This window comes from Cryptomeria japonica, chromosome 11, assembly GCF_030272615.1.
Source record: "Cryptomeria japonica chromosome 11, Sugi_1.0, whole genome shotgun sequence".
Taxonomy (NCBI): domain Eukaryota; kingdom Viridiplantae; phylum Streptophyta; class Pinopsida; order Cupressales; family Cupressaceae; genus Cryptomeria; species Cryptomeria japonica.
Genome location: NC_081415.1, coordinates 396,219,844 through 396,244,303, shown reverse-complemented (window position 1 = coordinate 396,244,303; position 24,460 = coordinate 396,219,844). Strand labels below are relative to the sequence as shown.

At 36.5% G+C, this 24,460-nt stretch overlaps 1 protein-coding gene across 1 annotated transcript in view; it reads right to left on the bottom strand.

The window, feature by feature from the left end:
* Positions 1–1,111: 1,111 nt before the first annotated feature.
* Positions 1,112–24,460, bottom strand: part of LOC131071594 (probable protein phosphatase 2C 60) — a 24,093-nt gene continuing 744 nt past the window's right edge. Inside the window, exons 1-4 of the mRNA XM_058007498.2 lie at positions 23,901–24,460; positions 21,850–22,217; positions 14,430–14,666; positions 1,112–2,066 (exon numbers count right to left, since the gene is read on the bottom strand). The exon at positions 23,901–24,460 is cut by the window's right edge and continues 744 nt beyond it. Of these exons, the coding sequence (XP_057863481.1) occupies positions 1,803–2,066; positions 14,430–14,666; positions 21,850–22,217; positions 23,901–24,219 (1,188 nt within the window). The 5' untranslated portion in view covers positions 24,220–24,460 and the 3' untranslated portion in view covers positions 1,112–1,802. The remainder of the gene's footprint in view (positions 2,067–14,429; positions 14,667–21,849; positions 22,218–23,900) is intronic.

Sequence of the window (24,460 nt, the reverse complement as noted above, 5' to 3'; positions counted from 1 at the left end):
GTCGACGAAGCATTGAAATGTAACACCTGGGTGTACCAACTCGGGTGCAACTATTGATGATCTTGCTATAGTCACCAAGGGTGATGATGATAAGATACCTACACATGATGCACCTGGTGAGAGTGGCACTGCTTTGGGTTCAAATTATTTTGAACTTGTGAAGCAAATGATGATAATCTTCACCTAGATCCTTTTGAGGATTGATGAAGATAGAAGACACATATTATTTTTAATTATCAATTTTGAAATTGTAATGATTTTCCTTTGAATCGTGAACCTAGACATATATGATACATTGATATATATTATATGACATGACATAATATTGAAATTTTGAACTATCAATTGGCATTTGGCATTGATCAATGATGAAGTGGCATACTATCAAATGTATTTAGTTTTACAATTCTGTATATTTCTTTAAAAAATTTATATATAATGTGTGCATGTATGTGCGCGTGTGGACCAAACCCACATACCCAAGGGCAAAAAAAATTGCCACATACTGGGTTCCCGTAACTGTACCGGGTGACTTGGCTCATTTCTTAGACATGATGCAAACAAGCCTCTTCCAATGTTGGTATGCAAATGGAAATCCTATATATAAATAGAATAGACAAAATGGGCAAAGCCCAACCATATTTGCCACTGCATTCCAAAATAAGTCGTACCACAATTACTGAAAAGCAAACTACCAGAGGATAAATTCATCAAACCAAACAATTCGATCTTAACTGTCTCTTGCAATTCAATAGTTAACATAAAAGAAAACATGACTGAACCATTGTCAGTTACAAATACATACTTTAATATGCATGAGATTTATCCTAGAGTCCAAAAAGCATAAAACGTTAGTACACTGGGAAAGCAAAAGGGATCAAAAATGATGTAGTTGTCAGTAATTGATATTCAAAACTTGTGGACAAAATAACCAGAAACGGTATTAGCATAGACAAAATTACACCGCAGACTAAAGTAGTTCAAGCTCATATAATGAACCTCTATATAAATTGATTTATCTGATAGGTCTAGATTTTATGTGATGATGTCGCTTAATTGTAACTGTATAATTCAGGATGCCATAATTCAATGACAACATTCAACCAGCAAAGGCATGGAATTTACCTGGTTTAGTCAATTCTCCTTAGATTGCTCAAGTTCTTAAAGAAGTTCAAGCCCAATACAAGATCTCCTGCAAAGCCAATATATGACAGTGCCTAGCAATAGAACTTACTGGAAATCTGAAATGAAGATACTTGCTCACCCTTGCTACAAATTGAAGATGTTAATATGGGCCCAATTTGTTTTAAGTTCCAGCATCTTCACTGAATTGACAAATGCATTATCGAGGAGATACATAAAGCAGCCAGGTCATAAATTCCACAAGGAGACCAGAAGACCATAATATAGGAGCCTGACATTTAGTAGAGATCCCAACAGTTGAAATACCCATCCACTTTCTCCAGCAAAAGAAATCTTACAAAGCATGGTCAATAACAAAGAATCCATGAAACAAAAGGATTGAGGATTAGGAGCTTTCTTAGTCTGACAACAACTGATTGATGGTGTTTCATCAAATGAAGAACAGCCAATCATTTGAGAGTACCATGTTACAGTGTACAAAAAGAATTTTACTAAATATTTTTTGTAAAACAAAATTAAATTGTTCATCTAGCCATTGCAGTCTGAATTCTGCCACTGAAGGTTAGTTTTACTTTTGATAGTGCAGTCAGGCTCTTTTCTTGATACAACAGGACTATGGCTTGACACAACACACGATAACAACAATATTTGGCAGAGTATTAACCAACATGCTCTAAATTTATGCTATCGGGGGCAAGCGAATTTGAAGGTACAGTGAACCCGCCCCCTCTAATAGATACCGTAGGGCCATGACTTGAATATTTGCTGATCAAATAATGGTCGAGAAAGACAACGATAACAGTAATATCATCATGAAAATGACGCCTAACACCACGATCAATCTTTTTGAGGTCTGAATATCGCATCTCTCGCTTTTTTGCTGCCTCTTGGAGAGCAGCTTTAACAAGCCTTCTTGCACTTCCCTGCACAATATCCCCTTTAAATTTAGAATACCAATCAATCATTTCCATTAGAAGTATAACAATTGTCAAATACAAGAACGGCCAAGATATTAATACCTCAAACCCATCTCAATGAGTATTCCAACAATAAAAAGAACCAGTGCAGCTCCAAGACATCAAATGCTTCATATAAAACACCATGTACATTACATCTAAAAAACAAATATTCAAGATGTGCACAAACATATATATTTGATCCATTATGAAATTATTTAGATTATATTTTGTTAACAGCAACTAAGAACAATAAGGACTAATGCCCATGCTCACAGGAGACCTCATTAGGGCATTTTCCTCCTCTCCTCATTTTCTCATGTAGCATGTGTGCCTTGCACTCCAAACTTTCAGGAGGTTAGTCCAATTTTTTAATTACATAAGGAATGTATCGTTTAGAACTCATCAGTAAAAGTAGCATTGAGCTCATAGAATGCCATTCCCAATAAAGTTTCTATTTAGATGTCTAAAGCAACCTCACCAGATTTTATTCTCACATTTCTAATTATTGAAAGTTTTCTGCTACACTGCTTGACTGAAAGAAAAACTGGTCCAAGGAAAATGAAATGGTTAGTAGCATGAGAGGTTTTTGTTTAACAAAAGCAGGTGTGCTATGTACATTTAGAAATAATCAATTTCAATTGCCAAGTAGATATCCTTAATCCATCAGCATTTGATCTGATTTGCCATTATTGTTACCCACTCTCTTATAATTCCTTGATGACACCAACTTTGCTAAATGTAACTTCTTGAACACTATCGCTTTCTTAATAGTGAGCTGGAGAAACGAGAAAGCTCTCTCTTCAACCAATTTTGAAATTGCACCCCACTCTTCAACCAATGCCAGCAGATCACATGCAGATGAATATTTTATTACGGGTCAGGTTCAGTGGCAGATTAACTAATAACCATAGTTCCACAGGGACATGTCTCCCCCTGCAAAATCCATGTTTCAGAAACTGGGATGTCTTGGGGATGAGAGGACAGGAATGAAACACCTGGCAACCCTCCACCACCACAAACTGGGTGCGAACATTTTCAGGAGGCCCTGCAGAAGCAAGTGATGTCCCACATCTTCAGGACATCCCCCCTATTGAGGACATTTGAGGGGCACCCTGACATCCCCAGGACAGCCTGGGGACTTCAAAGTTCCTTGAACATCTCAAGAACACTGCGAGGTCCCACAGCCTGGGCAGCAATAAAGGTTTTTAAAAATAAACAAAGTTCCCCTATGTCTTAATAACAATTTCAACTTGTGTCAAACTTTGAATAGACAGATAACATGATTGCAAGTCAAATGGTTTGACCTTGGAACAAAAGATGAATATTTGACTTGGAAGAATAGCTGTTACTGTGTTTATTTCTACTGACTGCTATAAGGAGCTTCTACGAACAAAGAAAAAAAAAAGAATTCAAGAATGACGATATCCTGTCTTCAACTGCACAACCCTCGTCATTTAGACTGGTCAGATTTCCCAGCGTCATTGTTAGTTCTCTGAAGAATGAAGAATTTGATTAGAAATAGTGAGGATTTGATATTGAAGATAACATACAGATAAAACTATGAAAAATGGCATGTGCCATGAGGTCCACATGGTCTCAAAGGCCTTAATTTGGGCATGGTAGCAAGGGATCCACCCCTCAACTCCACCCTATACATTTGGTGTCAAAGAAACAATAGTGATAAACTTAACAAAAATGATATGCACCATTAAGTTCAATGTAACCTTGAAGGCCTTAATTTAGGCTGATATGAAAACAGAAGCACATATGTTGTTAATTTCCACAATTCCGAGACATCTCCGGTACAGGAGACACATCCCAGGGGGTCGAAGACACATCACCCTGAAACCATGATAAAATCATGTCATGATTCAATTCTTCAATCTATTTTGCTTTTCAAGCTATGTACTGTAATGCCCCTAGTCAAACCCCAACAAACGTTCCTCCATCATGCTAGTGGGTGTGTACCCAATCCAAATGGTGGGACCAATTTCCACATGTCCACAAGGGGGCTGGCTTGCGTTGACACTTTGTTGGGGCGAAAGTCCCACTTGTAACACCAATGGATGTCATTTACCATTAGTCTGGGCTTTTGGTATAGTGGTTGCTTTGCTTGGTATCAAAGCCAAGGTCTCAAGGTTGGGCCTTGCAGAGCATGGTTGGCTTGAAATGGCCCTGCTGAACAAAAAGCCCACAGCGCTGGAACCCCAGGAAACATTCCTGTCATGCTAGCAAGCCAGCCATGTGTCCACAAGGGGTGGTCACTCTCTTGGCGCTATGGTGGGTTGAAAAACTCATCCTTAACACCGATGGGCACAATTCACTAACAATCTAGGCTTTTGGTGTAATCGTCACTTAGCTAAGCGAGGTAACCACTAGAACAAAAGCTCGAACTAATGTTGAAAGGCATCCATCAATGTCAAGAGTGAGGTTTTCATCCCACCACAATGCCAACGCAAGCCAACTCCCTTGTGGACACGTGGCAATTGGACCCACCATCTCGATCAAATACACGCCCACCAACACAACAGAGGAATGTCCGTCAAGGTTCCACCAAGTGCATTACAAGCCCACCATGCTCTGCAAGGCTTGACCTCAAGACCTTGGCTCTAATACCAAGCCAAGCAACCACTATGCCAAAAGCCCAAACTAATGGTGAATGGTGTCCACCAACTTTAAGAGTGGGGTTTTCATCCCACCAAAGTGCCAACATAGGCCAACCCCATTGTGGACACATGGCAAATTGCCTCACCATCTAGATCAAGTACACGCCTAATAGCACAACAAAGGAACATAAGTAAAGGTTCAACCAAAGGCATTACACAATCCAAGGATAAAGAGCCTGTTATTGGACAACAATCTTGTGTACAACACAACAATCAATGCAAAGTCATCATATTCTGTCCCAAAGAGACTTCCCACAATGTGCGACACTTGGACAAATGTGGCCTTTTTAGATTTCTAATTCTTCTAATAATTGTATCATGCTATTTTGAAGATGTAAGTTTGACAAGCTAATGATAGAGTATATGAAATTCTTCTAGAAGTCTAAGCATTCAACCCACATTAAGAAGTGATCCTACACTTGCCATTTCATGTCAGGTACTAGACCTATTCAGCCATATGTCCATATCATCTTGCAAACCCATAGGGGAATATAGTGTAGAGTCAAAAAAATCACATACTCAGCACTTTTCACTTTTATGTTTCTACACTCATTTTGGTGTCCACCATCCCTAGTCATGTTTAGAGCTCATTTTGACTGTCTCCTAGCCTAACAACCCACCACTGGTGTACCCTGCAAGCCAAATCAGACTTATCCTATCGTTACCAGCCTATCACCGAATTCTGGGCCCTGTGTCTGATCTAGCATGCCCATGCCAGTATCCAATTCAAATTTGAATTCCTGCACCCTCCAAAACCCTAAGCACTTGCCCTAGTAAGGGCCCTCAACAGTTATCTTGCCAATAGCCATGACAAAAACAGGTCTAGGTCCACATTTTAGTTCTATTCATCTCTCTTACAATCTTCTTCCAATCTCTCACTTCAAATTGTCTTAAGATGTCGACGCTAATTTTTCTGATTCACCCCTACCTTCGACCACTCCATTGTTGAATGTACCTTCAACTACACCAACGTGTTGAAGCTTACTGCAGATTCCTACCCCCTCTATCTACTCCAAGATCCACAGCCATCTTGCAGTCTCTGCTTCTATTATTGCACTCTCTTATATGCATACTTGGGTTTCCATGCCAAATCTCCCATCCTAAGTTGCAGAGATCTCCATTCTTCAAACACTGCCATTGTTGGAGATCAACCCTTCATTCAAAAGCACCTTGTCATATGCAGTGGTTCTCCACCTCCTTATTTCCTCCACTGCATTAACACACCATACTGGGAATAGCAAGCCTCCTAGGATTTTGTAATTGCAGCGGTTGCACACACTACAACACCTGCACTCTCAACTTCACCACTACTACTAGATGGCCAAAACATGTCATCCTAGGGGACTAAGGCAGTCTCCAAATAATATCTCATCATTTTTTTGTTCCCCTTAAACTTCTGCAGGTCACATATCTATCTACAAGCAAGTGAATGACAAAATCTTTGCAAGCACTACAAGTGTTTAGAAAAATAAAGCAGCTCCTACAAGTTGTAGGACTTTCAGAGGCCCAAAAACAAGCATCTATTGCAGACACAAGTGCCCCCTCTGAACATGCAAGCCTCACAGAGTTCCAGAATCTTCAACCAACTCTTGTCAGCCTTCTGCAACTGTCCAGCAGTATCAAACCTCAAAAAACAGGTTTGCACTCCTTACTCTTCCTATTTCATTTCCAACAGTATTTTGATTATCAGCTCATGTTATTGTACTTAGCATAAATCAGATTTACTTCTTGTTTTACTACTGCAGTGCACACACCACACTTGGAATAGCAAACCTACCAAGATTGAGTTAGCAGCCATTGCACATGCCACAACAACTGTACTTAGTGATCACACACTCAACTTTACTACAACCAATTGATGGCTGAAACATGCCATATCCTAAGGGACTACTAAGGCAGCCTCCAAATCAAATCTCCCCATTTTTTGTTCACCTCAAAATTCTGCAAGTTATATATCTCTCTACAAACAGGTCAATGACGGAATCTTTGCAAACATTACAAGTGTTAAAAGAAAAAAGGCATACAACTCCTGAAAGTTACATGTCATTCAGATGCCCAGAAATAGGAAACTATTGCAGACACGAGCAACCCCTATGGACATGACCTTCCTCTGGACATGAGAGCCCAACAAAGTTTCAGAATCTTTTGCAGAGCCCTAAAAACCTTCACCAGACACTTGTCAGCCTTCTGCAACTCTCCAACAGTATCAAATCTCAAAAAAACAGGAACACACTCCCTACTCTTCCTATTTCATTTCTGGTAGTATTTTGATCATCAGCTCGTGTTACTGTATTTAGCATAACCAGGTTCACATGTTTTACTACTACTCTATTACATTGCTGAATGAATAAGTCTGATCAGTTAAGAATAAAAACACATCTTGTCGTAAATTTGAATAGTTAAGTACATTATTTTATCTCCTACTAATGTTGTATTGTACTGCATTAGAGCTAGAAAATAACTTCTTGACAGGTGGTCAAAAGTTAAAACACTTACCATATCACCAATTAAGTCATATGTCCATGTCATCTTGTGAAACCATAGAGGCACGTAGTAATGTTGTGTTGTGGTATTTTAGAGCCGGAAATAACTTCTTAATATACTCTATTCCACATTCAACGATCACAATGAATACAGATTATTAGAATCATAGAATTTAAAGACATCGTGATGAATGACAACATTACACAGAAGAGGTGCTTTATATATAAGACAACCCAAACTATAACATTTGGCAATATTCAACACATATATTGATTGCCTCCTCGTTATGACTTGGCTTGTCAATATATAGAGCTATGGTGTGTAAGTGTTGTCTGCAACATTGATTATCTAATTTTCATGTCAACTTGTCCAGAGTTCTTTTCTCTTTTAACATTAAGATCGTGGAAGCTTACAGTCAACAAAATCAAAATTGTTTATCACCAGATTAAAATGCATTTCAAACAGATCCTTTTGAGATCTAAGTAAAACATACTTTAAATATCTAGGAAAATAAAAGAAAATACAAAACATTCTCAGTATTACTAAATCATTCCTGCAATTGTCTACCGGAACCATCAAATTTTCCTTTCAGATTTTAAATAAGCTTTGGATACAAACCACAGGGCTCTTCAATTCTTTCTTTTAATTTCGCAATTAATTGCATTTTTTTTCTGTCCTTCCATTTTGTCAGTGGACTTGATTTTTGCACCTAAAAATAATTTTAAAAACCATCTTTATTTACCAGCAAAATTTAATTTCTGAAACATAACTTCCAGGTAACATTTTCATCATCTTACCTTAACTTAGAACTACTTAGTTTAACCTAAAAAATTAGGCATTAAAGAAGTAAATTAATTATCAGCAAACCTTTCAATTCAAACCTTTACAAGTTCTCCTAAAAGTGCTAGAAGCCTAGAACCAATGACTGATTGAGTAGCGAGCTTGATATTGTTATTCTATGATTATATTCTCTGTGATTTGGAAGTTCCGTCTTCAGGATTCACACCATGTAGGTTTCAATCACTTAAGAAATCTGAAAAGAATCACATACATGTCTACACATATACAAATATGATTTATGTCTAACTCTTGCCAAATCACAAATTTAGCTTGGCTGACGCATCAATTCCAAAAGTTTGTATTGGTGTTGCATTCAATGCTGCTTCCTTTTACTAAAATGTCTGTTTATCTTACTGTAAATGTGATGATCATTCTAAACAAAATTTCCAGTAACAGCTCCCATAATAGCACCATTTTGTCAGCCATGCTTCCTGTACACCATTTTTGCAATCAATTGACCTCTTTCCTCCATTCTTAGCTCTTGAGGCCACTGAAGAAACAACATTCAACAGTAAGTCAAGACACCATATCATAATTTGCCAAGAAGAAGATGCTTGCTTTATCTGATACTCGGACATATATCTGTCATAGAATTCTCACTTATTCAACAAGTACACTCTATAATCAGTCGGATGGAAATTGGACATAAGTTACAGCTAATGAACCAAGTGCAAGTCAAGGTAAGAACCAGTGTTTACCAGATCTTTTGGGACAGATATTTAAAAAACCAGTGTTTATTAGATGACGAGTGGTGGGCTTGTGTTTATGACCCAATGTAAACATTTTTAAAAAGAGTGCAAAAGATCATTTGTAAATTGTGTAAAATATATTTAGGTAAGAACCAGTGTTTATCAGATCTTTGAGTTAGAACTTCGGTGAACTCCTATAAAATTTAATAAATTCTCCCATAATCCGTATGGAACAAGGTTCGGTTATTTTTTTCATCTTCAGAATGACTAAAGATCCATTGCACATTGCATTTGAGAAGGATCTGAACCCATTCAGTATCCATAAACAAGGGTAGCAGTTGAAGTTTCCAAGAGAGCAGCTAGAGTGAAGGAGAGAAGTCTTGTGGAAATGAATTTCATTGTGCCGTGAATCCATTCACCCATGCCCTGAATTCATTCATTTGTGCCTGATGATGAAAATGAAGTCCATCATGCCCTGTGGAAATGAAGTCCTCTACAAATAGTCGAAAGACTCGAAACATATCAGTTACATATTAACAAAATATAATCAAAATTTTGAATCTTTCTTATAATTTTTTAAAATATTATGACGCATTCAAATTTAATAATATTGTTTTATTTTTAATACATTTTGATTTAACAAGTGTAATATTATTATTTATATTAGTTTTAAATTTAATATAATGTTAATTTTTTTAAACGGTTGAAGATATAGTTTTGTATTAATATTTGGAAAAAAACTTACATTAACGAATTGCATACTTCCTATCAAAAAATATATCTATCCCTGTAAATACCACCACCATTCTGGTTCCTACTACCCCCCATACACCCATACATACAAAAGCCTTGCATGTACAGCCTTGAGCTGAGATGCAAACCCAATATCGACATTTACAATGAGAACAAAATTGTAGAAAATTGTAGTATCAACCCTTAGAGACCCACCCACCCTATCATATACATCTGTATTTTGAATTTCCTAGCATCGTATTCATATTCTACTTATACTATACCGTCAAAAAAATTTCAAAAATGATGCATTTTCAATTCCTCTATGCCCTCTTGCTTGCCTGCCAGTCCCAATAGTCCTTCGCATTTAATTTGAGTCACTTCCTCATTGGTGCCTGGCCTATTTCCACTTGCTCCTTCTCCCAGTCAGCAATGTAGGTTTTGATAAACTTCCACCCAATGTGTACCTCCTCCCTCCTCTCCTCTCTATCACTCCCCACCTTCCATATGAGGAAAGGAAGCTCGGGAGGTGCAATCTCTGAGAAGTGTCCCCATTCACCAAAGGGCGCAATGAAACCCTCCCCAGAAACCGCCTTCTCCAAACACCCTTCCAAACCAAGACACCATTCACTCTTCACCACCACCAACATTATCCACCTTGTGGTCTCCTTGTCCCCAAACTTCAGGCACCACGTCATGAAGAGTGAAGCTATGTCCACATTGGTACGATATCAATATTCCGATACCATGTATTCATCCCCCAAGATCATCTGTATCATTTGAAATAGCATGGGGTCATCAAATGAGAAAATGTTTCTTAGTCGATCATCTATTGTTTTCCCCATAAACGCCAATTGCTCCTTCACCGTCCTCAAAGAAAAACTTGCTTCCATCGCCACCCACTTCCTCTACAAACATCACCACAAACTATGATGGAATAAACCGTTGAGCAGCCTTCATTTAAAGCCCCTCACGTTTGCTGACAAGTATTGAAAACTGCGATTAAAGTGGAGTACCCTCACAACATCACTGATCGTATCCCCAATCCTTCAAATCGAATATCACGGAAATCAAGCCACCAAATTTCATGATTGACCTCATTAAAATTGCTCGCTCATTTTGATAAAGGCCCACCTTATTTCCATCCCTAATAATATGGGATATTTTGAAATTTAAAAAAAAAAAAAATCTCCCTGATGATATTAATAAATTTCTTGAGTTTCCAATTCTAAGCTTCACCTTTGGTGATGGCATTACCCACTATTTGCGAATCTCCTTCCAAGTGTACTTGTGGGATTGACATTTTACAAGCCATATTGATTGCCAATAGAGCCACATTGGCTTCAACTTCATTGTTCGTGCCCTACAGTAGTTTTTGAGCTCCAATTGCCAAAATATTACCCTTTTCATCCCTGGCAACACATCCTGCTCCAGAGGGTCCAAGGTTGCCTTTTGATGCCCCATTAAAATTGAGTTTAACCCACCCCATGTCTAGTTTCTGCCATTCAACTATTTATGTCTGCTTCGGAGATGGATTAGCCCATGAACGCCCATTAACAGGTTAATATTAATTTATTTTAGTAGATAATCAAAGTTGCATGGACACAGATATGGTATCGGATACGGATACAGCCATTTTTTAAGATCCCCAATATGGATACGTCATTCATAAAAAACACAGACACATATATTTAACACAATTTTCTAAGTTATTCGAGGAGATTTTCATTACTTCAAAAGCAATATAGACACATAATTGCTACATAAATAATGATGAGTAGATATAACATTTTACAATATGCAAATATAGTAGAGTTGCGTTGGAAGATAACCCAAAAAATAGGTCACTGAAATAGAAAAACATTTCATTTGTCTTTCTCATTTGGTGTAGGTTTGTTAATACCAATTTTTATTTTTTTTAAATGCATGAATGAAGTTTTTAAAATTAAATTTAGGAAGATTTACGTCAAATTTTTAAAAAAATCAAATCGCATAGTATCTACTATCTAGCATGGTTGGAAATCAAGAATTTTTGGGCATGTGTGGGTACAATATTCGACATGTATCCAGGCTGTATCGGGTACGTATCCATTTCAGAAACGGGAACGGATAAGGGGGTACGCGTGCCCAGGGAGGGACAAAGGAGTTTCCAGCTACTATGTAGATAATACATTAATGTCATACATTGATTGTGTGAGTTTTTTTTATGATGTGTGGGTACAATATTCGACATGTATCCAGGCTGTATCGGGTACGTATCCATTTCAGAAACGGGAACGGATAAGGGGGTACGCGTGCCCAGGGAGGGACAAAGGAGTTTCCAGCTACTATGTAGATAATACATTAATGTCATACATTGATTGTGTGAGTTTTTTTTATGCAAAAAAACTCACACAATCAAATCCAGAAGCATTATACAGATAGATAATACATTTTGACTATTTTATCTTGTAATATAATTTAATTTCAAATTTATTTAGCACTATTAAACTATTTAGACAACTTAATAGATCTATCATTTATGTATATTTTTTTCAAAAGGCAAATTTAATGTCGAATTTTTTTTCAATTTTTTTGCCCTTGACGAACTTCAAATGAATTTTATCGTTGCTGAACTCAATCTCAAATTTGAACGTTGTGGCTTAGGCTAAGAATATAATTCTCACTTTGAACTGGAGCTAATTAACTAACATCATGTTCTACCCAAGTTGAAAACACGGTTCATGTGACCTATCTTCTTAATTAACGTGATCAAGGATATTAACAGCACAGAAAGCATAAAGCAGCTACCTAGATAGAAGCCAGGTTCAAAGCTCAGATACAGCAGAACAACAATTAATGTTATAAGAATGCATTTCCAGATTATCTCATCAACAATGAAGTGCTGATCTCTATCCAAGGCAGTATCAGATCTATTGGTGCATAGTTGAAAAACTCTTACTTGGCAATAACTCTTTTGGCCCAAATAAATTTAAAACAGGGGAAAAAATCGGCAATAACTCGGCCGATTTATCAAACATTTGAAAATATATAATTTCTTAAGATATTCTTAAAAGCACATACATGCATATTCTCAAAAAAGCACAAGTAACTTCTTCCTAAATATAAAACTGCTATCTATAAGATAAGATATTTTTGTTGTTAATGCTTGGGTGTTGCATCTACCAAATTAGTTTCAAGTTTTGACCTTCATGCCACCAATAACATGACAAACATAATATTTAAATAAGGTAATTTTTATTTTTTATTGTTTTGAATTTTTTATTGCAGACTCAGAGCGAGTCCACGCATGCAAAATTTGAAAGCACAAGCAAAGCACATAAAACTGTTAATGTGCTTTGCTTGTGCTTTAATATTTTGCATGTGTATGTGGAGTCACTCTGAGTCTGCAATAAAAAACCCAACAATTTTCAAAATAAAAATTGTTTTTAACTTCAGATTTTCAAATGGCTTTCAAAATTTTCAAAGTAAATGCAATTCGCAGGTCACAAAATGCCTTCTGTTCTTTTTGATCCCTGCGAAAACAAGTGTCTCAAGTCACTGCCATGCCCTAGGTCGCACGTCAAAAACCACCTCTATCGCGTCAGGTTTTTGCATATTGCCTTTTTGGCTTCTGTTCTGCCGATTTTTTGAAATTTATCGCACCAAAAATTTTTTAAAAATGGCCCCAAGTTAAATGGCTAGTAACTCACCACCATTATTTCACCGACATTTGGAACTATGTATTGGTGGTATGAGTCAGGTAGCAGAAAGTCCAGGCCAATGTCCATAGGAAATAAGGACAATTGGAATTGCCGACCACATAGAACATCAGACAATCCTAATAGACTTAGGAGTTTATGGTTTTTACAAATATATGTTAAAATGCTTTGAAAAATTACAAAGGCCAGGGACAAGCCAACAATTCTCTTTGCTTAGACATCATTGCAGGAACAAATATATCAGAGCTGAATTGTGCAGAGGACCTTAAGAACAATATTCAATTAACAGATTTCTGAATATAATAAGTTAGCAGACCCTGGATACATAAGGCATTTTAAGTAATTCTTTATAGTTTTTAACTGCGGCAGCTGTAAGGAATGTCTGGATGTCCCCAAGACTGTTGGGGGACATCAACAGACATTCCCATCTTGCAGTCAACTTAAGGGAGGAAGCTTAAGAAACGTCCAACACCTCTGGGACATCCCCTGATTTACCAATCTGAGAGGGGAGCAATAAGAATATGTCTCATCCCCATCCATGTCTCCAGGACATCCTGGATATCATATGAGCCTAAGAAAATGCTATCCAGAACATAGATCTATATGTTTTAGAAAAAAAGAACTTTTCTATAGCCTTCCAAGTTTTGTCACAATGTGATTTTCCCATTTCAGGTGACTTGGTCCAAAAATACAAATGCAAGTAAACACAATAATATGAAAGCTTTCAAACTAAAGCAGCACAAATGGAAATGTTTCTTAGCCTGTTTTCTTTCTCAGTGTTCCATTCAAGTTTTCAATTCTATCTTAGCAAATGAATTTAATACATATCCAGTCAAATCTCTTCTTCGGCAAATTGGACAATAACTACACTAAAATCCTACAAATAAAAGCTTTACAAAGAAACTTCCAATGATCTCAGAAAATCAACCTCCTCAGATATAACATGCAATCATTAGAATTTTAATGCATTGTTTCTTTAATTAAAAGCAATTATGGCAGATACTTCAGATATTTATAATGCATAATTATGTAGCACCTCGTAGCCAGATAAGCAAGGCCTTTCTTAGTGAGAATTTTCTTGGGTACCTAATGAGACAAATGCAGATGTAATTGAACCTGCCGATGACCTGCATTCAAGCTTGCCCATCTAGGTTGTGGAAGTCACTAATTTTCACCTGCTTCAGAAAGGAAAGAATGAAAGGACAGAAATCTTACCCCATGTGGATGATTGTGAACAATATCAACAGCTTCCTGGTTAGTCAAGTGTTCCCAGAGCCCATCAGATGCAAATATTACGAACTGGTCATGTTGTTGAAGTTTATGGACATAAATTGAAGGATCGGCAGACAACACAGGCCCACGAAGAGGTTCAGGTAGACGAAATTTTTGATATAGAGGTTCTCGGTTAAATTCGGGCCTTTTCAGGTATACATCACCAATGGATCTAGAAACCTGATATATCAGAAAGAACAATACAGGGTTAGGATAATGCACGGTCAAACATGTAGTTCTGATAATTAATACTAAAAAAACAGAAAGTAGACATAAATGGATAACAATCCATCCAATGAGGTAAAAGCTATCAACAAAAAATATGGCATTGAAAAAAATTCTGAAAAAACTACTCAAAAATGACCAATTTCTTTGAAACAAAAAAGAAAGAAAAAAAGAAAAAACTTCTCCCTGCAGCATTTATTTGTGTGCCATTTAACTGTTCTGAAAACAGTGAAACCATCCAAGTGGCATCCACATGGATTGAGAAACATATGGAATGGCAGCATTTAAAGGTAAGAAAATTTTGTTAACACTATTAGCAAAATACCTCCATATGAGGCACTATACCTTGGAATTTGTTCATTTTAACTTCATTGAACAACAGTTGCCCTATACAACTAAACAGAATAGTTTAAATGCCATAGAAGAAAATGATTCAGTTCACAAACTAAATGATATAAAGTACATCAGGATATGAAACTTACAACAGCTGTTTCTCTGATACTGGAAAATAATACCCCCAGTTAATGAAACAGGCCGCAACAAAGATAAAGTTATCAGAATACAAAAATAAAGGCAAATGAACATGATTCAGATAATACATTAGTACATTACTATGAACAACAATCATCATGCTAATATAGAAGCATTTTAAATATAGTAATTTGCCACAGTTTCAATTCTACTGAGCACATTAATGAACTTAATTTGAACTTCAACTCTATGGGATACTTTCTACAATCACTTTTTACAAGATTGTTTTGAGCTGAAATTTGTTCGTACTTAAAAAAAATAACACCATACCTTTGTTTGAAAATTTTGAAAATTAAGGGTACAATCAAAAATAGAAAAACTCGTTCCTTTGAAAAGTATTCTCCAAAAAGACCGCGAGGAGTATACCGGACAGTTAAGCCATTAAAAAATACAGGTAATGGTCACAAATTCAAATCCCCAGCTTCAACCGCTTCATTAGTAAGGACGGCTCATCTGGCCAGAGGTTATAGGGGCTGCATTATTAGGACCTTGCAAATGGGTTCCTTGCTAGTGCTGATTCCTCCATATCAAACCCAAAAATAATTCTCCAAAAAATGGATACAGAAAATGATATAAATTTTTTTAAGGAAATCAAAAAATTTAATTGCTAAATATTTAGAAAACTTGGAAAGAGTATGGCATGGTATTCAAGATTCGTAGTTGCGATCACTGATCACATTAGTTAATGACAGCTGAAGGAATCAAAAACCAAAAGCACTTCTATTTCAGTATTTTACAAAGTCTTTAAGCTATCAAGCAGCAGTAGCAAGTTAGAAAGAAAAGAGCAATAGTAGAAGCCTCATAGTAACATTTTAGATGCATTCTATGTTTAACCTCAAAGTGTTCATCCACAACCAATCAACCATTATGTTGCTAGGAAGGGCCACTTACATTGTGGCATCACCCCCAATGGCATAAGGATGATAGTATATTGGAGCATACATGCCTTAGCTAAAGCCTTCCAACCAATGTGTGACTAAGTTTTAGAATGTAGATATGAGGAATTTATAGTCATAGAAACTACTCCAAGACACACATGATTTAGGCAGGTCAAACTTGAGCGGAAAGGCATTTTTTTAAAAGCTTCTAGGAAAGGTTTCTCTTTTTTTAATTTAAAGCCACAAAACAGGAGAGTGAAGGCCGTGCAAGAAAATATGTTCATCTGCAACCATTCAACCATTATGTTGCTAGGAGGGCCACTTCCACGAAGGCATCACCCCCATTGGCATAAGGTCATAGTATATTTGAGTATACATGTTGCCACAAACCAATCCTTCTATCCAATGTGGGATTAACTTTTAGGTTGTCAATATGAGGATTTTCTTATCATAGAAAGTTGAAACAAGTCCATGGCACGTTTTTTAGGCACATCCATCTTGAGGGGAAAGGCATTATTTTCATAAACTTGTAGGAAAGGTTTTTACTTTTAGATGTAGATATGAGGATTTTATAGTTGTAGAAAGTTAGAAACAATTCCAAGACACGTTTTTTAAAGCATATTCAACTTTAAAGTAAAAGAATAGTCATAGTCTCATAGAAACAACTCCAAGATGTGCATTTTTTAGGGGCATTTGAATTGAGGGTAAAAACATTTTTTTAGAAGCTTGAATGCACTTGCCTAAGTCCATCTGACTTGGAAACAGCCCAATATGAAATGATTTCTATAATATTAGGCTTGCTATACCACTCTCTTCTCTGGGTACACATCACAAAGGCAACTCCCATATTTAGTTTCCAGACATTGTCATACTTCATTTATTTATGCAGATTTTAATGTAGGAAGCCTCTTCAACTAGAGTCATATATTTAAGTGAGATATAAACATGTATACCTTTTGATATCTTGAAGAAAATTCACTGTTCATTTTTTGTTCTAGTTGGTTTACCTTAAGTATATTCCTCCAAGCCAATAAAGAAATGAAATACAATAGAGAAACAGAAGTATTCAAAAAATAGAAAATAACCTCAAATCTTTTAATTCTAGTTCAGCAGTTGGGTTGAATAAGAGAGCTCCACTTGAACTCTAACTAACCAGATGATGCTTACGATCTTTGTAAAATGCTAACATCACATGATTCACATCCATTCATGGCACATCAATGTTCCTCAAGACACGTCCCATAATAATGTTCTAGGTACAAGAGACGTCCTTGAAACAAGGGATAGGGACAGAACATCTACACCCCACCCCATTTCCTGGTTTTTGAAACAACAAGGGCAACCCGTCTACATGGGGAATGCCTCCTAGGATGTTCCCGCAAGGGGAACTCCTGAGAGATACCTTGGGTAGACTTGGGCATCCCTGACATCTTTGTGACATCTTGGGGACATCTTGACATTCCCTGCAACATCACGATCATAAGAAGTGAAAATAAAAATAAAAAATTCAATATTTTTTTAAATTCCTAAAATCTTGCTGGGACCCTAGCAGCCCCTAAATATTAAAAAGAAAAAATTATTCAATCCACTATCGTTTCTTGTTTTCATTTGCATTTTCACATTTCTGGTTTTGCAAGCAAGAAGAGAGATCAAGAAAATGAAAATTGACGAGGTGAAGGAAAATAAAGGAGAAAGGAGAAAAGACAGGGAAGACAAAAATTAGAAGGAAGAAGGAATGTAAAATGTCTTCGATTTTTTTATGTTATTTGTCGTCTTTGTTTTGTTTTGAAATGTCAAATGCTTGCCCATAGCTACTAATGCTTTCATGTTTTGTTTTCAAAGCTTCAAAGCTACTATTAAAAGATTACATATACGTCATTTAATCACACTTTTTAGTTTTTTAAACCTCCAAGTTACAAATTTTAACTTCTTTAATCATTAATACCTACCTTTTTAACTTGTTCAAACATGCAAAGCTGTTGCTTTTTATTATTTGTAACATGCAAGGACTGTTGTTTTTTTTAAGCTATGTATTAAAAAGTTTGTTAATTGTTACATTCATATTGTTGTTTTTTGTTGTTTTCTATTGTAACTATTTTTAGTGTCAAGATGAGTTCATTATGACCATGCTTTGGCAATTAAATGTGGGGAATAAGCTAACGGCAGCCAAACCCAAGCCATGGCATAAGTAGTTCGATTGGAAATGCAAAGCAAACAGATTGACCTTCCAATTTGTCGGCAACAGTCCCATGCCCATTTAACAAGAAAACTTATTTGCACCAGTTTGCAACATTGCTCAACACAAACAAGGCAGATTGAAATAATTAAAGTGGGAACCAACATTGGAAATTGTACCCAGAGGACTAGAAAGGCAGTATTACAAGAGTTAATAGACACTTTTTAAATACACAAAATAGTGCCAAGATGATCAAATTATTATTATTTCAAGAGGACATCAATCCACCAATAGTTTCTTCTACACCATGAGGTAGGTGAGTGCAATGGAATCAAAGAGGAAACAAAGGATCATAAGTTCATCACCAAACCCAATTAAAAATATTTTCGATGTGCATGCAAAGGATGATGCACACGAGGTTAAGGTCAATTTCTACTTTAATAATGGGATTCATTTCCATATTGTTCAACCTCCTCATTACAAAGAGTGTATTGTCAAGGTAAGTAAAGTTGGTAGTGGGTATATTGGACCTAGCGATACTAGATTGAGCACCAATCTCTTGGAAAAAGATTGTCTCAAGGTTAACTTGTTAGTGGGGGAGAAGAAGGCTGGATGTGTAACACAGTGGCTGCAACATAATCAAGGATGGGTTAATGGAAATTAACACAACCCACTCATCATCATTATAGTTTCATACATTGATTGATCTTACAACTTAAGTACAATTGATTGCTCAAGAAAATGCATGAATATTGAGTTTTTGTGTCAACCCTTGAAAGAGGCCATTGAGGATATGGATCCTCAAAAAGTAATGCATGTGAGATGCATGGAAATATAGACTAGGTCAAACAGGTGGTGGTGGATGCAAGGGAGATGCAAATGTCCATTTGCAACCCACCACTCCTCATTGCCATTGTTTCAGACCTTTGCAAGAAGGAATTCCTCAATTCAATTGAGACCAATTTGCTTCCTATTTCATTGTATTTTGAAGGATGCTTGAGTTGAAAGAGCCATTATGACTTAAGACTATGACACAAGAATGGAAAAGATGGAAGCTATCAAAAGCAAGACACAAGCAAGGGGTTTAGGAGACTGTTAGTGATACTTTTTGGTCAAGTGTGAAATACATCACATCTTTTAAACAAACTACTTTCACGATCATCAAATTGGGCAATCTAACAATCCTTGTCTTGAAAAGATTTAAGAGTGCATTGATAGTATGCTTGCACAACTGAAGACCACAATTCATAAGGGAGAACCCACCCTAGAATTCCACACTAAGCATATTCATCCCATCATCCAAAAAAGTGGAAGATGCTGAACAACCCTCTACACATGGTTGCATATGATTTGAATCCTACATAATATGTGGCTAGACTTGGTAGACTTCTTCCCATTGATGCCCACGAGATGAGGACTGGCCTCATGAAAGCCTTTAACAATATGTATAGTCCAAAGGAAACTTCTCTAATCAAATATGAGTGAATTAAGTTTACAAAACTAGATCTCTACAAGATTTTCACAAGGATTGACAAATACACTTTGACACATGCCAAACTTGCCATTCATCTTCTCTCATAGGTTTATTGTTCCTTCATTGCTAAGAGACTCTAGTGCACATGTAGCTTTATCCACTCTCAAAGGATAATAGACTTACCTTTGCAAGAGCACAAAAGTTTCTTGTTGTACATAATGCCTTGCATCTCATTGAAATGAGTATAGGCAAGAGCCTAGCAACATGGTGGGATGCAAAGCCTGAAAATACACTTTGACACATGCCAAACTTGCCATTCATCTTCTCTCGTAGGTTTATAGTTCCTTCATTGCTAAGAGACTCTAATGCACATGTAGCTTTATCAACTCTCAAAGGATAATAGACTTGCCTTTGCAAGAGCATAAAAGTTTGTTGTTGTACATAATGCCTTGCATCTCACTGATCGGAAGGCAAATGAGTTATATGCAAGAGCCTGGCAACACGGTGGTATGCAAAGTCTGAAAAGCCGCAACAAGTTGCTGCGAATTAGAGCATGCAATTGGGATTGAATGGGCTCAAATTGGAGGATGAGGATACAGTTCCATCCAAGATACCTAGTTGATGATGACTCTGATTTTTAACATTGTTTCTCAAACAAAATCCAGCTATAGATAATTTCTTTTGGCATTCCCATTTTGATTCTCATCACTTGTAGACTCTAGTTGGTACTTTCAGGCTTCAGCTCATTTGAAATGGATTTTAATTTTCAGCTACCGTGATATTCAAATGATTACATTTATGATTTAATAATTGGCATTATTTAATTGTTATAACTTATTAATTATCAGCTGCGTAGAAAATTTCTCCCAACCACAAAACCCATCCCCTCATCTTCACCTCCCAGAAACTTCAAGTTTCCCATAGTACATACAAAGTTAACAAATTAACACTATGCTTTTGATCTTCAAAAATTAAATATCACAGTACAAATACCAGAAACTAGTAATACATGTTTCTTCAATAACTTTCTGAAATAAAATAATAAGACAAAAAATATAGCGAAGGATTTATAAAGACAAATATATATGGTTATTATAGCCCGAAGACCAAAATTCAAGAAACTCCATATCTAAATAAAATTGAAAAATTGTGATGCACACAAGATATGGTCATAATCACTCATCAAATCCATGATACCAAAATCAAAACATACCCTCACATAATACTGGGCTCACACACCACTCGCAATTGACTGAATCCGAAAGTTTTATATTACACAAAATCAAGATTATCCAGTGGCCAAGAATGCATAGCTTCTATTGACACGATTACATAGAGAACAACAAAAGCAATCAAATTAGATCAGAGGGTCCAAAAAGTACCCTAATTCAATAGGCATTATGGGCTGGCAGGGTCGGGATCAATAAAGTCAATATCCATGATTGTTCTGCTTTCTAAATAAAAATTTTGCATTGTCTAAGTGCACTCACAAGAAAGGACTGGACTCCTTGCTTAAATATCTACATGAATTCAAAGTCTATAATATTTCCGGCAAGAGAACATTGAATCAGGAATTGACTTTTATATAAACACTTATATGCTTCTTTTTCCTTATCAATGAAGGCAGAGAATTGAATCAGGAATGAACAATAGATGCAAAATATTTTAAGGTGGAAATTTGGAAATATATGAACACAATGTTTTGAATTTGATTTTAATAAAACCTATGAAAGTTATTGTCACTTATACATCGTTAATTTCAACATATCCTCACTCTTGCATGAACATTGCAATATTTACATGAGATGGGGGTTTTAATTAACCAATAAAGTATATGGTAGACAAATCATTCAATTATTGTGCATAAACTAGATTCTACATTTACAATCATAGAAAGAGTAAGTCTTAAAACAGGAATAATTTTATGCAACTGTTTAGAAGGCATTGACATGATGAACAGGAAATATTTTAGAATCTCTATAAAAACAACCTTATCTTTTACAACCCAACCCAACAACCACATCAAGATGCCAATCAACAGAGGAAAATGCAGGTAAGGTTATGAAATTTTAATAGTACCTGAATAATTCCCTTCACACGCCAAGCTCCATGTTTTAGAACCACAATATGCGAGTCATCAGGGTGTAATGACTGCAGTTCTTGCCTAATATCTGCAATACGTGCATTATGCTCTGTTGACAACTGCAATGCAATAACTTCTCCTGTAGCCTTGACCAATTTCCCCATAACAGCACGAGAATCTCCTAGATTGGCAACATATAAAACTCCACCACAAATCACACCAACTAAACAGCATGACCCAACTGCCGCAATCTGTGGCTTTGCAGGCCAAGCCCTTGTAACCACAGATAGAAAACCCTCTTCTGTTGCCAAAAAGGCTTTTCGAATCACATCAGCAGACATTCCCTGTTGCTCTGACGCAAATCCTGTCCAAAGAAAACCTCCAATTACTAGGTGTGATAAAATAAATACAACATACAGGTTGCACAACTCTAGTCCACTATGTGCAAAGTATTCCAACTTAATAATTCAGCAAGTAATTTCCATACAGACAAACAAATACAGCAACCAAAGGAGAAGCAGATGAGAGAAATGATGACAAAACAGAAGACAAGTGGATTCAAAATTCTTACTATTCCATATTATTAGCACTGGAGATATTCTCTCATAAATGAGATGAAATTTATTTGCATCCAGTGAGCTACCTATTAAGTGTTCTAACCAACAATTCAACCCATGCACTGGACACCACCAAAGTAACATACAAACCAAAGCTGAAGCAGAAATGAAGAACCCTACATTATAGGAAAATGCAAAATCAAAGCCATTTATTATTCTTGGTATTCAATAAGAAAAGAGATAAATTATATTATGGTCCATTAAGAAGAGATCAGATCTATATAACTAGGCTGCTGAGCAAGCAAATTGTTCTACAGTATACAACAAAATGGAATTATAATGCAGTAAAGGCAAAGTAACAAGAAACTACAGCTCAATGAAAATAACTCTGATTTACCAGGTTTGGAAGCGAACCACGATAAATGCACAACGAACCAATGTAAAGCTAATTAGTAATCATAAATTATGCAGCAGAAGCTGACCAGGAATAATAAGAGGAAAACTGGACATGAGATGATATCTGATCAGTTGTGCTATGACCCTCTTGGGCCAGCAGCCGCTATGGACTAAATGATTACAGTCCACCTATGGGGTGATACCTCATAGCAAGCTTTTCCCAACTAGATTTCAATGAGTATATATGATATACAAACTGAGAGGAAATTAGATAAATTGCTGAAATATGATTAGAGATGTACTGGAAACAAATAAGTCCAGTGATAGAACAAATTTTCCTAGTATCGTACCCAATCATAATAATTATGCCGAGAGGCATCTACAATGACATACAAATATCCGTAAACAAAAAATTGATTTTGAATAAATTTGACGTGTAGATGACAGGTAAATGCATGCATGTTTTAGTTTCTCTATAGGTAATTATTTTATTACTTTGAATAAAATAGAATCATTGCCACTTGTCTCTAAGTATATGGAACTGTTACATCTTTAATGAGAGTAAAAGAGTGCAGCGTTATTCAGCTCCATGTCCTTCTTGACAACTAATAAACATGCAAGACAATTATGTGATATCTCTCGACATTATTTTACGTATATTTTTTTTATAATATAAATATACTAGTTGGTAATCAACAGAAAGATAAGAATATTTCAGCTATACCAAGGTAATAACATAAGCCAAAGCTAAACAGTCCCATTAACATCAACAGAATATCAAACCAAAAGACTGGGCAAAGGATCCGTTCCTCTTCTACCAAACCTAATAGGATAAAGAATCACACAAAACTTGTAAAAATGAACACCTAATGGTTTCATGTCTATGTAACCAACAAGAGGGTTTGACCCTCCGCGCTCCCCACCCCACCACGCCAACATTAGGCATGAGCTCAACCAAAAAAATGACGCAAGCATACTAGATCTAATTTAAAAACTCGTACTTTTATGATACATCAACCAAGTTAAAAATTGAAAGAAAAGCATACACACTACAAAAATCAGTTGAACAAAGAGAAGAACATGTGGAGACATACTTCGGAGGTGATGAAATAAATGCTCATTGATATAACGGGCAGTTTCAGGGCCTCCGTGGCCATCATATATCCCTACAAATGTGCCGTGGGGACCTGACTCCGTTGAGCTGAATGGACCAGATTCCAACTGACTCTGATCCTCCAACAATTGATTTGCTTGAACAACAGCCATTGAAAATTCCCCGGCTTCATGCTGACCAATGTCCTTATACCACAGAAGTCCATCTTGACGCCCAATATTGTCTCCAGGTGTACGAACATGGTGCTGGGCAGCAGGCCGCCAGCAGGCAGTAATCAGCTTCATCAATCCAGATAACATCCCTCATCTCATCCAAGTAAGCCGCAAATTTGCTTGCAGCCCACAAGAGGAAACCCCCCTCCCGCCAGCCTCAAAATTAAAATTTCCCAGAAACAGTATTTAGCCCTCTTCAAGATACAAGGAGGCCAAGACCCCAAAGCCAAATTGGGATCAAAGAGATTGATCCAATGAAAACTTTATGGCTCAATAAGAGCTGATGAGCTTTTGGGTATAGACAAAAGGAACCTTACAAACAGCTCGG